Source organism: Notechis scutatus, chromosome 1 (assembly GCF_049901735.1).
Source record: "Notechis scutatus isolate UNSWTSFEM ecotype Mainland chromosome 1, rNotScu1.2, whole genome shotgun sequence".
NCBI lineage: Eukaryota > Metazoa > Chordata > Lepidosauria > Squamata > Elapidae > Notechis > Notechis scutatus.
The window spans coordinates 261,390,108-261,407,060 of NC_142009.1; the positions used below are offsets into that span (position 1 = coordinate 261,390,108).

Consider the following 16,953-nt stretch of genomic DNA (forward strand, 5'->3'; position numbering starts at 1 on the left):
GCAAGAAAGTGATATTACTTAAAAAAAAAATCCCAACAGATAGCTGGAATCTTGAAATATTAAAGATGTGAAGTGGGGAGGGGGGGTTATCCTATGAGCAGTAGAACAAAGCTATCCATACTTGCTGAAAGATGAGTTCTGATTGGCTAATAGCTGTGTTTTTTCATTATACAGCAAGGAGAGTTTGTTGGTTCTCTGCCACTCCAAATGTCTTTTACGTCTTTTATATCAAATCAAGCAGGGCTTGGTCCCTGTAACTTTATCTGTTTAACTTATGTAGGTAACATAATTTTAGACATGCTTAAAATTGTCATTTAAAAATATGTGGTCTTCCTGATTTTTAAAGTAAAGAACAAAATATAAGAATGTGCTAATTGGAACGAAACAAAATGTATAAATCATTAGGAAAACAAATTATGGTTTTAGCTATGTAAGTAGAGCTAAACTGGGAACTGAACTTTATCTTAAGATTTGTTTTTACAGGGGTGTCAAACTGGCGACCAGCGGGCCGGATGCATCACGCGTAAGCCACACCCACCCCAGCTCTGCGAAGGGAAAAACGTCACAATATATCATGTGATGTGTGTTTTGACACCTGTGTTTTATAATAATGATTTGAATGATAGCCATTTCACTCCTGCCTAAAATATACAATGAAAGACAGCCAAAATACTGGATATGATACTTACAAGGATTTTACATGCCAGCATCCCATTAGTCTTCCACAAACTTTCAGAAAGTTTTAGATTAAACTTCCACAGTTCCTGATATAAATATCAGACCATATTTTCTGTTGCTGATAGGATCTTCATAAATGATTTAATGAGGGAATAGAATAACTCATTAAATTTGAGGACACTAAGTTGTCACGAATAGTCAACACCCCAGAAGGATCTCAACAGACTTTAACACTGGGCCCTATCTAACGAAATGAATGGAGAGAAAAGTAACATTTTACACTTAAGCAATAAAAACCAAATGCAAAGGTAGAGACTAATTGCAGAGAAAGCAAACAAACATAGATGATTAGGAGGCTAGAAGCTAAACCATGAAGAATGATTGCAGGAATTGGATATGTCTGTATTTAATGAAAAGAAGGACTAGGGATGACATGATAGCAATATTTCAATATCTGAGGTCCTGCCACAAAGAAGAGAGGGTCAACCAATTTTAAAAGCAAAAAAGGCAAGACAAGAAGCAATCAATGGAAATTAATCAAGAAGAGAAGCAACCGGGAACTAAGTAGAAATTTCCTGACAGAACAATTAACCAGTGGAACTGTTTGCCTTCAGAAGTTGTGAATGGTTTGTCACTGGAGGTTTTTAAGAAGAGATTGGACCACCATTTATTTGAAATTGTATAGGGTTTCCTACTTGAGCAGGAGGTTGGATTAGATGACCTCAAAAGCCTTCCAATCTATGAACTTCCTAATAGAATGCCCTGATTAGCAGCAGTAGATCCCAGATATCCTCAGTTATCCTTGAGTGCATCTTTATATACTTGAACAGGTGAAACTCCTTGTTGTACAAATATGTGATGGAAAAACTTTACTGTTGCCTGGTTGCTTCACCTGTGGGAGGGAAGAAACCCATTTGCATTCAGACAGTGATTGTTCAGTTTGTCTTTTACCCTTTCCAATGCAGCTTCCTTTTCTGTTGATATAAATTATTTCTTGAATATCATAAGCCTATCCAGGGTCATAGAATGCTGAGTTTATAGGTGCCTCTTGTAGCATTCACCTTGTTTGGAAGTCCAGCCAATTGAAATGTTCTTCTCCTTGTGGCTGCTAGCAGATATCCTGCTTCTGGTGGGTTAGTGAAGTGGGAGGAGCTTCCTCCTTCTGCCTCGTCCCTCTTGCAGTTCAATGTTTTTGCCACAGTTAGCTCAGATCCCTTAAAGGGCAGAGGTTTGCTTCTCAGTATACCACAAAGGAAGGGAGCAGCATTTCCATTACTTTAAAGGTGAGTGTTGAGAATATCTTGATTTGTGACATTTTTGTGTGAATGACTTTTTTAAAAAGTTAATCTTTGAAAAAGTTTCTAGCTTAATATGCAGAGGAAAGAACTTTTTTACATTCAACTTGTCTTTAAAATTAGGTTATTTTAGCAGCAATAAATATTTTCAAAATAAAGTTACAGATTTGAATTTTCCCATTGAAGCGAATGTTGCAATCTTGTATCTACTTACCCAGAATGAGACACATTGAACTCAGTGGGATATCTACATAAAGAAGTACACAGAGTATATGTTTTGTAGGATAGAAGATACCATAAATACAATGTGGATTAATAACTAAGAGTTATTAAGAGGTAATATATAATTTTGAATATGATAATTATTTAGGCAATTATTGTAAGTACAGTCTCCAGGGCAGCCTTTCCCAAATGGATGCTTTCTAAATGCATTGAAATTACTGAAGTTAATTAATCAAAAATAATATTTAGGTTATATTGGACTCCCAAAGTAATATATTTGAAAGGGTAGAAATGTTTTTTTTTATGCTGGAAGTGTAAAAAAAATTGAAGTCATTGATCATATTATATGGTCATATGATAATTGAATAACTTTTTGGGATTGTGTATTAATGTATATTTGTAGATTTATGGCAAAAAAAAATAAAATGTTAAAAATGTGCATGCAATGTTGAATTTTATACCAAAGCTTTGGAATTTGACTTTTTAGAAGGAATTGTAATTGTATCAATTATTGTATTAAATTGGAAAAGTGATATTATTCCAGATGTCAAGGAATGTTTGCTGGAAATGTGTGATGTATCTGTTTTGGAAAAGGCAATATTTTCTAATCAAAGGATGTAGCAATATGTGTCACTATGGTAGAGATTTTGTGGTATCTCACAATCTTATTTTGCTTATAGTATTCAATTCGTTGGTAAACAAGTAACTTTTATACCGGTAAGTATAAAATATAAGATTTTGTTTGTAACTTCAGTTTGTATTTTTAATTTTATTTTCTTGTTGGTTAAGAAAAGTAAAGATATTAAACATTAAAAAAAATGTAGGTTTTGGCTATTCCAGATAAAGTAATTGATGTGGGAATACTGAGTGACCACTTTAGCAGCTGATTTTTAAAAAAATAGTTTCAGTTATCCAAGTTACATTTAAAGCATAAGCAATGAGGGATGATGGTAGCTCAGCATGCATAGAAAACACCAACTTCTTGGAAACAATTTTGGGAAGCATTTTGTATTGGGTATAACAATACTTAATGTCGTGTTTTAAGAGTTTGGATTAGAACCCTACAATTTACCACTGCACTCTCTTTAGTTAAGAAAATAACATTTTGAAGAAAAGTTTACTGGAAAATTTTATAAAAAAAGAGCGATAGAGCTGTATTAGTGATTGTTCCTCTAAAGCACGTCACATTATTTAGCAAGGTTCATTTGTACTATGCAGTAAGACCAGGTTTAGCTGTGCTTATTAATCTAAAATTGCATGGGTTCTCTCAGTGCTAAATCATGAGTGAACCATGATGTATAAGCAGTGGCTAAGCCAAATCAAAAATAATTTTGCATGCTTTGTAAACCCCACCCTGTTTACATATCTTGGGGTAAAATAGTAAGACTGGTAGAAATTGTACTTAAATTTGATGGCTGCTAGAGAAATATTGTTACTAATCCAGTAGACTGCTGCTTAAAGAATGCAATTGTGGATTGCAGTGCACTTGAAAATAACATGGGATAGATTATAACAAACATCCATGTTTCTGCACTTCCGAAATCCACCTGTACTTAAAAACCTTAATGATCCTTTATAAATAGAGAATGTATAAATCAACTGACATTTAAATTAAACTTTATTAATATCCTTACCATAGCTGAAGACTAGAACTAAATATATAGTTGCATGGCCTATTAAACGCTGCACGTTTGCTGTACAGGAAAACTTTGGCTATTATGATTTAGACAGTCTGTGTAATCTATTGCATTAAGGCTCCTCCTAAAATGTTACAATGAGTTATGAAGACATTCCCGAACCTCTTGTGAGACTGACTGGTAGTGGGATCGGGATGAACAACAATAAAAAACATTGGATGACTTTTGGTACTACAAATGATAATAGTGATTAAAGATTAAAATATTATTCCAGGACAGATGCTCATCAGAGCATTACTAATTTGTTTAGGAGACAGGTGTTTCTTTTTCTAGTCAGAAGAGGCTGATAGTGGTGGCCTGGATGAGTGCAAACAAACTTCATATAGTTATGATGGAGATGGTGTTGGGACTTTAAAAGTCTATGCAGCTCTCAGCCTTATAACATTTGAACATTGCTAAAAACTTGGTGGTTCTCCCAAGACATGGGATGGATTGGCTGTGGATCCTGGTATGGTTTAATGCAGTTTAATCTGGTTTAACATTCTGGTTGGTTGCTTTCTCTTACTTTTTTTCGGCGCAGTCCAGAAGAAGAGCCTTTTGTTGTGGTTCCTGCGCTGTGGAAAATCTTGCCCTCAAGGTAAGATCTGCATCCACTCTTGGCTTTCCAAAATGCCTTGAAGTCATGGCTGTGCCAATTAGCATCTGGTCCCAATGGTGCTGTGGCACTTTGGAGGTGGTTAACGGAGTACATAGTACTCCATTCCTTCCTTTGTTTCCCTCCCTCTCTATCCTGTTAGTTTTATTTTAATTCATTGTTAAATCTAAGATTCTTACTTATTGTTTTAAAGTTTTATATTGCATTTGATTCAATGTCTGTAAGCTGCCTGGAGTTGCTCTTTGTGAAAAGGATGGTATATAAGATGAATGAATGAATGTGTAAACCACTCTTGGTTATCAAGGAGTCAGTTGGTCTCAAAATTGGATTAAATAAATAGTCTGCTAGCCTGGATGGAGATATGCTTTGTATTTTTATCTGCTGAGTCCAGAAATACTTTTCCCCTTTTCATTTATGCACTAACCATATCCAGTGAAGACAATGCAAAGCTGAACCTAGATCCAATTTTAAAGGAAGTTTGGCATTTGGTAGACCTGGTGACCTGTAAGGGCAGCATATCATTAATTACACAATAAACTTGCATTTTTGTTGATGGAGAGAATCTTGTTTAGCATATTCTGTCTCACAAGCAAAGGTTAATGCAAATGGTTTGTATGCATTGAAATCTATAGTATATTGTTTCATAAAATCAGTTCCAAAATGGTTTCAGGTATGCATCTTTATACAAATGTACTCGTCAGGTGGTGTCATATATTATGAATCTTTTAATAAGAAGCAAGGCAACCTTTTATGGACTTCACAGTTGAGTAGGGTCAGGTCAGGTCTTTGGAAAAAATAAAAGCTGCAAATTAGATGAGAAATTAAAAGATGAAGGCAACAGAAGCCATTTCTATAGCATTACAAAGAAAGTGTTAATGATTTGAGTTTTCAGATATCCCATATAGCTATAAAAATCAGGTTGTTCCTTTAAAAAAAATATGAAACACCGTTAAAAAACAACAACAACACCGTTCTGTTTCTCAAGTAGCAGTCATCTGCAGAGTAAGCTAGTTCATTTTTGAATTATGTGTAAACTATAGTAGAGTCATTTTGAGTCTTTTTCCTGAATTCAGTGGGTGCATATAATGATCAATTCAGATCTCTTTGCTCTTTTGCTTTCTTTTTTTGTAACTAGAAAATTTGCCCAGAAATATCCTTTGAGCATGAGGAGAAAATAAAAAACAAAGCTTGGCAATATACACATTATTCTTGGAACAGATGGAAATGACTTCATGTACATAGTGATGTATAGAAGTGTAATGGTATGTGGGAATGACCTTGAGGGACAAGGAGAAAATATGCTGTCTGGGAAACAATCAGACCAGAGGGAAGAGCCTCTTGTTCTTAATGGAAAAAGAAATTTAGGAAGGACCTGCACTAATTGATCAGTCTGTTAAAAGTAGTGGCAGGATTTTTTCAGATTTGCAAAATTCTGTTAATGTAGCTGTATAATAAAGTACAGTAGACTTAGCTCACTTGGTCATGTTTCTTGTCAGGCTTACCTGGGAGGGCTGATGAGCAATGATTGATAATAAATGTTTAAATCTTCTCATATTTGCTCCATGAACTCACATGAAAAAGTACATTTTTAAACTTACATTTTTATCAACATGTAATTGGAGACTGGAAAGTATCATCTGTACCTATAAACAAGAATTTTTATAATCATATCAGCAGTAAAAGATGGACTAGATTTGGAAAGGAAGCAAGCAGCAGGTTGTAGCTTCTTGACTGCTAAATGGATAGAAAGAATTTATCTTTAATTTTACAACCCATAGTGTTGATTAATATTTTTTAGTATTTTTTTTAAATGACTTCTCATAGCTTTAAAACCTTTTTGAATATTATTTGGCAGAAGGACAATCCACAGGCAAAAGAAAAGTGAAATAATCACCTAGCTGGTTAAAAATCAAGAGCAGGTGGCCAGAAGATTAAAAGAAAACTGTTTTTAAATGAGAAGAGGATTTACAATATATACTCAACCTCTAATAAGTAAATTACATCAACATAATAGGGATTAATTCCTTAGCATTTGAAGTCTGAATTAGTGAAATCTTGATAAAAGTAATAAGGTCCAGGCGTATCATTAAAATATTCAGGATCATCATTTTTTTAGAATTATTTGTAGGCCAATACTCCTTGAGCCTTTATTTGCAAATTTGTCCTAGCATTTTTAGTAGCAGAGGAATCCCCAGGCGTACTGACAAAACAATGTTGCAGTGTATGCCCACTACTTTCCTAAATGTGTTGTAACTTGCATGCATGCATGCATAAAAGGGGAGGAGCTTGCAGTGTGATGTTGCAACTCTTCTACCTTTCTGAGGAACGCTTGAGCTCCTGTGGACACCACTGGTCAGCCGTATTACAAAACTATCCTCCTAAAGGATTTCATCTATGGTATTTTAAAAAGTTAAAAAAACTTCATGGATGGAAGTGCTTCATTTTATAGAATGGGTTTTTTTTAACTTCCCATCCTTATTTACAGCCCTGAGTTTTCCTGGATGTGTCTCATCCAAGCACTGACTGGGTCTGCCTGCATTGTTTTAGGGTCCGGAAAAGATTAGTGTTGTGAACTTTTTGAAATAGCAAATACTTGCCTTTATGAAATACATTAAATGTTTATATATTTTAGCAACATTTGAAACATGACTCCGCTTTCCACTAAGAATTAACCAGAACCTTCAAATTGGTAGTGAGACATATGACTGCCCTCTCCCTCTTCATCATACCAAATTATATTGCAATATTGCAAGCATGTTTTATTGGTATATTTTGGGATGATACTGGAAAACAAATTTGCTGTGTGAGGAAAACTAATATTTCTTTGGTTGCTATGAACCCTTTATCTCTGTGTCTCTGTTATTAATATAGGTTGCAACTGCTGACTCTCAGCTGAGATCCCAGATCTAACAAGGGCAGTTTCTTTGTCTTAATCCAGATTACATCTGAGAATAACTAGCACAGTGACACTGTTCTAAATTTGAAATGTAGGTAATAAAGTCTTGGTAATTTGTTAAGAGAAGGAGAATTTCTTATCAGGACTAGATAGGAAACGATGTGTCAGAAAGAAAAAAAAAAGATTGCTTTCCTTTCTCAGCATAAGGTCTAGCCTTGGGAAATTCCTTGTCTGCAGCAAATGTAACGCTCTGTGAAATTTGATTTAGTTCTGCCTCTAATCTTCAATTTAGTTTTCATTTTAGAATTCTGCCCCTTTGGGTTTCTTACCTTGGAAATAACTGCATTATTAGGCAGCATGTTCTGGTTAGCTGTAATAAAATATATGTTTTGTTTGATCTTACTTTTATGGTCAGTCTGATTTAACATTGTTTACTGAATAAACTAGTTGTTTTATTGTTGTAATGGCAGTGTAAACAAGATTTTCTTTAAGGAGAAGTAAGTGTAATTTCTAGATTTGGACAAATTATTCAAAAGCTTGCAATAAGCTGTTTGGTTTAAGTAAAAATATCCATTTTCAGTAACTGATTTATTTATATCTGTTCCAAATGTAAGGAGATGAACTATTTGAAAAATAGCAATAAAAAGTATGTTATTGGACAGTTTGTTTTCTGATTTGCTGATGATCAGATGTAAATTATGTGTTTTCCTTCTGAAGCTTTTTAAATAAAATATAGTGCTATGACTGACTTACTCATTAGGCACAATAGGCCTAAGGCTCATGAAAATATTGTACTCACTTTTTAAATGAGAAAGAAAAAATGAAATAGAAGTTATTTTTAGTTATTTTAATAAATAATTTATTCCCAGGCCTTTTAATGAAAAAAACCACCAAGAAACACAAACACTTAGAACATCAAACCAATTATCTTCTTTTTAACCTATAGGCACAATGTGAATACTAAAATTTAGTAACTTTGATGATTTGGGACAAACAATCACTTGTTGTGGGTTAATTATTATTACAAAAATGCATATATTATTTACTGTTCCCAATTTCTCTGTAAAAAAAATAAATATTGGATATGATGCAAAATATTTTTAATACTTTTATTTTCATGGAAGGAGGATCTACAACAGCAAAAGTGCCTAAGATCTACAAAAATAATAATGTGGTCTTGATTAATGCTCTGTGTATATCAGTGAAAAAAGATAAGCCTTCCTGTAACAGGATCTGTATTGATGAAAAACATCAAAACCACTATCACGCTATCCACCCCAAATCAAAGCCTTCCACCCAGGAAACCATGTTATTTATAATTCTAGCATTCTGAGTGAGAAATAAAAATTTCATCATCCATCCAGTTCTTCTGAACTTAGTTGAACCTTCTAGTTGTATTTCCCTTGCTTTCAGGATAACACAGGCTTATGAGTGATTTGGAATTTCCTTGTTTTGAACCTCAATACTGTTGCAGGATGATTTGTACTAGAGATGGGGAAACTCTGACCTGGAGGTTGAGCTTGGTCTTCCAGACTTTCTATGAAATCCTTACTTGGGCAGTTGCTGTTTCAAGAAGCTGAAATAAATAGTTCTTCTCAGGGTCTTCTTCACTCACATTTGTACCTAGGAAAAGAAACAGGCAATCAAAGCTTGAGAGGGAGTGAGTATGAATGTGATGTATGTTTAGGTAAAAAGCTGACAAGATGGGTGGTGATTTTGCCCATCTGTTAAGTCCACCTTCATTTCTTTCTCTTCTTCTTTGTCTTTGTTTTATGCCATTTTACTCAGTTAAACACTGATAGTCCTCGACTTACAACAGTTCATTTAGTGACCATTCAAAGTTACAACGGCATTGAAAAAAGCGACCTATGACCATTTTTCATAGTTACAACCTTTGCAGTATCCATATGATCATGTGATCAAAATTCAGATGCTTGGCAACTGGTTCATACTTACGACGTTTGCAGCATCCCAGAGTCACGCGATCGCCTTTTGTGACCTTCGGACAAGCAAAGTCAATGGGGAAGCGAGATTCACTTAACAACCATGTGACTAACAACTGCAGTGATTTGCTTAACAACTGTGTGGCAAGAAGGATCGTAAAATGGAGCAAAACTCACTTAACAAATTTCTCGCTTAGCAACATAAATTTTGGGTACAATTGTGGTCGTAAGTCGAGAACTACCTGTTTAAAACATCTGGTTGAATATTCTCTCTCAGAGGTGAGGAAGGCCCCTGGCCTTCTGGCCTTCTGAAACACACAGCCTTGGGTAGGAAGCCCAAAGGATTCTTGCCTACCTAAAGTTTAAATTTTAACTCTTAAATTTTAATCTTTTATATAATGTTTTTATATTCCCATGTTTTATTCAGTGTTTTACTATATATCACCCAGAATCCCTCCTTTAGGAACATGAAAGGGTATAGCAGTGTGAAATATTAAACAAACAAACTTGAAGGTGGGAGAAAAGAAAGCTTGGGGGAATTTTGTCTGCCCTTGTACTTCAGCTCTGCAACTATTTAAATCTTCCTTCCTTCCTTCCTTCCTTCCTTCCTTCCTTCCTTCCTTCCTTCCTTCCTCCCTCCCTCCCTCCCTCCCTCCCTCCCTCCGCTGGTCTTATTTTGAGGTAACTGTACGTTTAAGTTGGTTTTCTATGGCCTCCAACAATTTTTTTAACTTTCTGCCCTTGATGTTTACACTTTGTCCATACCCTCAGGAAATATTTAACAGTCAGATCTTCATTGCACACAATATCGTACCATTTTCACATGTTGTTGGTGTACACCTAAGCATGTTTATTACCAAAGCTGAATAGGTTGTGAAAGACTGTCATAAATATTCTGAAGCTGAATGCTCTAGAATTTGAGTCTTGTAAATTCCTAAAGAAAAACTTGCCTACAAATAAATACTGCTATAATTGATAGTAGAGAAAAGGTAAAGTGCATAGGTAGTCCTTGACTTGTGACCAAAATTGAGCCTGACATTTTGATCATAAGTCATTTTAGATCTAAGTGGGGTTGCCCCACAGTATACTCAATTTTATGACAATTAAGTGATTCATATGGTCATAAATCCTAATCCAATTTATCAAACGAGCTTTTTTGCTAGAAAATGGCAAAAAAAGTCACAAATTACAATCGCATGACCCCAGATTACTGCAGTTAGTCATAAATGTGAGCTGGTTGCCAACACTAAAAATGCAATTATGTGACCCTATGGCTAATGAAGCAGTCATAACTTCAGGAATGGCTTATAAGTATTTTTTCTTTTTTTTGAGTTCATCATACCTTTGAACAGTGGCTAAGCAACTGGTTGTGAGGCAAGGTTATCCTGCATGAAAAAAGAAACAACTAAGTACAGGTAGTTCTCGACTTACAACAGCTCATTTAGTGACCATTCAAAGTTACAACAGCACTGAAAAAGTGACTTATGACCTCTTTTCATACTTACGACTGTTGCGGCATCCCCATGGTCACCTGATCAGAATTCAGATGCTTGGCAACTCAGTCGTATTGATGATGGTTGCAGTGTCCTGAGGTCATGTGATCGTGTTTTTCCACCTTCCAGCAAGTCAATGAGGAAGCCAGGTTTATTTCACAACCATGTAACTAACTTAACAACTGCAGTGATTCACTTAACAACTGTGGCAAGAAAGGTTGTAAAATTGGGCCTCATTCACTTAACAACTATCTGGCTTAGCAACAGAAATTTTGGGCACAACTTGTAGTCAAAAGTTGAGGATTACCTGTAAGTAAAAATTGTGGGAATTGTTACAACTGGTACAAATGTACTTAAGGATCTTTATCCTTTATTTTTATATATAGTAAAAGATAATTTCATGACATATACATAAGCTTAACTTTTTCTTTTTGCAGTGATTAATTATAGGAGGGGAAAAACTAGCAATGGGGAAAATTTTTCCTGAACTGATGTGCTGAGAGGGAGAATTTGACTGCAGTTGTGCTTGAAGAAGCAAGGCATAATTGTGTACCGCTGTGCCAATGACCAATCAAGTTCTATATTGCTGTTTAATTAAGGGAGGCTGGGCTGGCATTTAATATTTTTATATAGTGGTGAGATTCATAGTTGAGCAAGCTTGTGTTACAGATATAGATGTAACCAGAATTGTGCATTTTTGTATTTTCCCCCCTATTTTTGATGTAGGATGAATGTAGGGATTTTAGTTGTAAAATAATAATAAAAAGCTGTAAGTTAAGTTATTATTGCTAATGGATTATAAATTATTTTTTCTAAATTTTGTGAAACCATGTGTGAAGGGGATCTGGGGAGGACATAAAATAGATTTGAGAGCTGAATGCCTATCCCTGAATTAACCCAAGACTCTGATGCCTAGTTTGCCTTTAGAATAATATATTGTTCATTTCAAACTTCAGTTGTAATTTAACAAGTCTATAGGAACACTTGCACCTTTTTCTTTGCCAAGTATTTACTTTTACAGTACTAAACATGCTATACAGTTAAGTGTTTCTATCAGGATGAAGTTGGCTATCTAAGGGAAGGACATTTTCTACCCAATGAAAGTAGAATTTATTGAAGAGAATTTAAGCAGATCTAGAGCCAGCACTTTATTGGATTAGCCTCTTTGTTTTAAGAATCTTTGCTGTGTTTCTAGAGAAGAAAAGCTTATCTGAGACAGTTTTTAAAAAGGAATTTATCTAGTATAAATTCCTTAGGTTATTTGAGGGACCATTTCTTGCCGGTCACATCCACCTTACCCACTAGAGCGGGGAAGCAAGGAATGTTGCAGGTTCTGTCCCATAAGGAGGTACATCTGGCAGGACCCAGAAGAAGGGCCTTCTCCATAGTGGCTCCCTCCTCCTGGAACATCATCCTTCTAGAAATTAGACTGACCCCAGCACTGTTTCAGATAGCTCTGAAGTTTTGCCAGTGGGGGTGGGGAAGCCAGAATGGGATGGAGCCCATTAAATGGTTGATTTGAGTGTGTGTTGTCACTGAGGGGAGGGTGGGTTTTTTATTTTATTATTATTTTGTTATTTTACTTTTTATTATTTTAATTTTTCTACGTTGTTTTATTATCTGTAAGCCACCTAGAGTCACTATGTGCGAATAGGCAGCTATATAAAATATCAAAATAAAATAAAAATTTAACTTATTGTAATAATCACTAGTATTTTGATCTACAGTCTTTGTAAAGACTGAAGAAAGCTGGGAAGTACAGAAATCATTGAACAGGCTGCACATGGGTACAACAAGACCCAGAAACACTCTGAATGAATGGGACTCTCTGGTAGCTTTTGCCCTGTATGATTGTGGTGACATGCAGACAACAACACATATGTTCTTTCTGTCCTGATCAGTGTAAATTTGAGGACCTCATGGCAATGCAACAGAATGCAATTAATGTTGCTAGTTTCTGGGCGACATCTGTTTAACTTGCACATATTTTAATCTTTATTTTATATTTTAAGTTTTATATCATACAGTATGCCTTATATTAATTGTGATGCTTCTGACATGAATAAACAAATATTGACAGTCTTTGGGTTAGACCGAAGTTTAGTCATATTTAGAAAAAGAAATGGATTTTGGGTTGATCATGATCCACTAACTTCTCTTTTATTTGTGCTCACTCTCATCCTGATTCTGGAATATAAATTGCATGTTTGACAAGATGAAAATTCTGTAGAAATATAAAACCTTCCAATTGTACTCATTATTATTATGCTTGATTATGTATTATGTATTTGAAGTAAGATGCAGTATTATCCATATATTGTAAGGTGAGGTTAATGGATAGAAACTGTGGTTGAAACAAGCTTCTTATAAGCTTAAGATGTGAATCAGAAATTTCAGCCCATGATCTTTACTATACTATTTTATATGACAGCTCAGACAATTTTGGAACTGCCTTCTAAGTTCCTGTCTACCACTTATTATTAAAAAGATGTACAGACCTAAAATTTCCATTGTCTAGCTTTGACCCCAGAACTACATTTAAAGTCAAAACAAAACCAGTTTGGGTGACCCAAATCCCCTTTGGCATAGTGACAGTCCTAGCAAGTGGGAGTGGCATTGTCTAAATTGTAAAGGAAATTTCCACTGGTAATGATCCAAAAGCTTGGTATAGTATTACCAACTTCAATCTTACTCATTGATATGTAGTGATTTCACAAGGAATAGATTGCAACATTGCTTTACAGTAAGAGAAGAATTCTGCGCCTTTGACTATTTTCAGCAATTCTTCATTAGATCCAGAGGGGCCTTAATGAAAGGCCTGGGCCTGCTTTTCTCAGTGTTCCTTAAATAATGTGGGATTTTTCCTAACAGGATAGGTTGTACTGTCAGTACTTAGGTGGTTAAGCATGTTGCAGTGTAAAAAATCCTTAAGAGGTAGCTACATTCAGTCTGGATAAAACCTTTTGAACAAAATAAATGGCATAGCTTGTTTTATATAAGTAGGTAGGTAGGTAGATAGATAAATAGATAGATACAGCATTCCTCTTCCTTACTTCCTTTCTTTTTATATGCCCTGATTTCTAGACACTTATTACAAACATGGGTTTCTAAGCCAGTCTTCTTTCTTTTTCCAAAGGATTCTAAATACTGGCATATTAACATCAAAAAAAAAAAAACCAACGTCTCTTAAGGATGAAGTTAAAATGAAAGAGGAGGTTTTTTTTTTACAATTAATTAAACAATCTCAGAATAGTGGTGATGGGAAGGGAAGAGGGAGTTTATTTTGATGCAACAGAAGCCAAGTGAGCTTGCATTACGACCAGTCTGTTATATACTGTAGTTTGTATAATATGTTCAAACTTCAATTTGTCTTTGTTGTTTTCACTTTTGACAGGCTGAATTCTGATTCCTGAGGAAACAGAAGCATCTTCCAAGCCAGTTAACGTCAATATCCTCATGCAAATCCTTTTCCTCATCCCCTTCCGTCTAAACTGATGACGTGGACTCCATCGTAGCTCAAGCTTTCCAATTTTAGAAGATGGGCTCATTCCGAAAACCCCGGCCACGTTTCATGAGCTCCCCAGTGCTGAGTGATTTGCCACGATTCCTGGCAGCTCGACAATCTCTGCAGTTCAGATCTAACTCTGCCTGGAACAGGTGAGAAACATCCAGTCAATGTATAGCTAATGTCTTGAGTTTTGGAGTTAGAGGGTAAAAAGTTGCTTCAGATTGTGCAGGGTCTCTCATATGATAGTTCTTTAAAGCAGGAGGTATCTTTCAGGGATGATGTGGTTGTACATTGTAGCTCCAGCATATTCTGGAAAAAGAATATGGAATTTGGCATTTAGGAATTGGAATTGTCCACAGGGATGATGTGTGTACTCAATAAACATTTTCCTCTTGTACCCAGAATATTTCAGAGCCCTTTTATCCTTATAATACTCTTCTTCCCCATTACTGGATTTCTCTGTGTCTTTGAGTTCACAAACTATCTGTGCAATTCAGTGGATATCTCACCAATTGTATGTATCTTGTGGGAGTGGAACATTTTTCTAAGTTGGTGTGCAAAGGAAAAGATATTGGATTAAATGTGGTTTAAAGTTTTCACAAATGCCTCAAAGGAGTGACTGAGTAATCAATCTATTTTTGTGAGATAAGATGTTGTGAGAACTTGACAATATCCTTACAGGGATTTTTTTTCACACTAGAGAGAGTTCTGTGTAGGTGTGTCTACGTGATTTTAAAGATTTTAAAGTTACAAAAAATGTATTGGAGTATGTATTGAAGATGATTTGATGGCTACAGTTCATTCTACTTTTATTGGTTGATTAACTTGTCAAATTATGGTTTAAAATTCTGCAAGAAGAAATAATTCCAAACATAGTTTGTTGATTCAGATGTAATGGTTATCAATGTAGTGGTTAGAGAGGGAAAAAAGCGAGCTCCCTCAAGGACATTTCTCATTGTATCAAACAGTGATTCTATGCTGTACAACATCTACTTATGGAATTACAATTGGGCCCAGAATCTTAGTCATTAAATAAAATGGTCATTAAGCAAGGTATCATTTCATTCAATGACCACAGTCCTAGTTCTTCCAGTTGTGATTGTTAAGCATCTTTGCAGGTTGTTAAATAGAATGCTGGGGAAAGGGCTTGGACCTCCCACTACACTGGGAGAGCCAGGCACTCTCACTACCCCACCATGCCCAGGTCCATTTACTTTTGCATTCTGCAGCTGCTGATTACTGAGGTCACTTGCTCCATCCTGCAAGTGGACCCCATTCTTGTGATGGTTCAGAACAGGAGGTCTCCAACTTGGCAACTTTACGACTTGCGGACTTTAACTCCCAGAATTCCTCAGCCAGCAAACGCTAAGGTTGGAGACTCCTAGTTCAGAAGGCTCCCTCTCCAAAATTCCCAGTTTGGAGAAGGGACCTTCCAAATGATCTTGAGAACAATGGCATTTGCTGGCTTTTTTTTGCCAGATGTGAGATTTGTTCCTCCGGTGAATGCATGGATTTTGCCTCAGTGTATGGAAGGAAGGGTGTACTGGGGGAACGAACCTAAAATCCTCCATCCTCCCCTGCATATCCTTCCCTGCTGGCTTTCCCATTGACTTTCTGGGGAAGCCAACAGAGAAAATTGCAAATGGCAATCACATGACAAGACAATTGACATGTTTGTAAATGCAAACATATTACCAAAAGCCTGAAATGCAATCATATGACTGCATGGGAAGGGGGACAGCATGACCATTTGCCAAGCTATCATAAATGTACCTATTAAACTACTGTAAGTTGAGGACTACCTCTATGTGAATTATCATGAGATCAGTGACTAGAAGCACAGTCCTATTTAAATGCCTGCAGTTAATGGTGCAGAGAGCATTTACAAATTGTTGCAGACAGCAGTGATTGATTGTGCTTTCATCTCCCCCTCAACTCCACACCACACAGTCCTAGTGAGAACTGTAATTGGCTTGAAAGTGGATAGTTTGTAGAAATATATTTATAGATAACTGGATTAGTGAAGAAACTAGCAAAAATGTCCTTATTTTCTTGAATTCTGTTACCTCGGTAAACATTTTTTCATTTATTTTTATGGGAGGGAAATCCTGGGTTAATTCAGAGACTGTTCCACAGTGATTTGGCCATGCAGTTCTGCAGAGATAAGTTTTTGCATCTTGTGAAACATACATAACACTCTGTCTCTTTTTTCTTTCTTTTATAAGAATGTATTCTTTTGTGGCATGCAGTGAAGCAAACTGTGTTTTAATTTCTGGCCTTTGTGTATGCTTGGAGAAGTCAGAATACACAACGGCCAAAATTTCCAGAGTTGATTTTAGTTTCCAAAGAAGATGATGCAATACTCATGGCAGTGCTCTGAATAAGAGCTGCATAAGGGCAGAAAGAAACAGCGGTGCATTTAATTTTGGCTAGCACCTGCTTGTATTAGTTTCTTGATATCTGTATAATTATATTTCTCTCCACAGCCGTGGGCAAAGGAGCCTAATGATTCCATGGGGGGGTGGAATGCAGAAGTCATTTAAGGGCAGTTAATCTCCTTTTCTACTCACTGATATATTTACACGGTTCTTGACTGCAGTTTCATTGCTTTGTGTAAATCAGGCGA

General features: G+C 35.8%; 1 protein-coding gene across 1 annotated transcript in view; it reads left to right on the forward strand.

The window, feature by feature from the left end:
• The first annotated feature begins 1,833 nt into the window (after positions 1-1,833).
• The window catches only part of PRR5L (proline rich 5 like), a 58,567-nt gene continuing 43,447 nt past the window's right edge, over positions 1,834-16,953 (forward strand). The window contains exons 1-3 of the mRNA XM_087951251.1: positions 1,834-1,961; positions 4,413-4,469; positions 14,214-14,476. Of these exons, the coding sequence (XP_087807377.1) occupies positions 14,358-14,476 (119 nt within the window). The 5' untranslated portion in view covers positions 1,834-1,961; positions 4,413-4,469; positions 14,214-14,357. The remainder of the gene's footprint in view (positions 1,962-4,412; positions 4,470-14,213; positions 14,477-16,953) is intronic.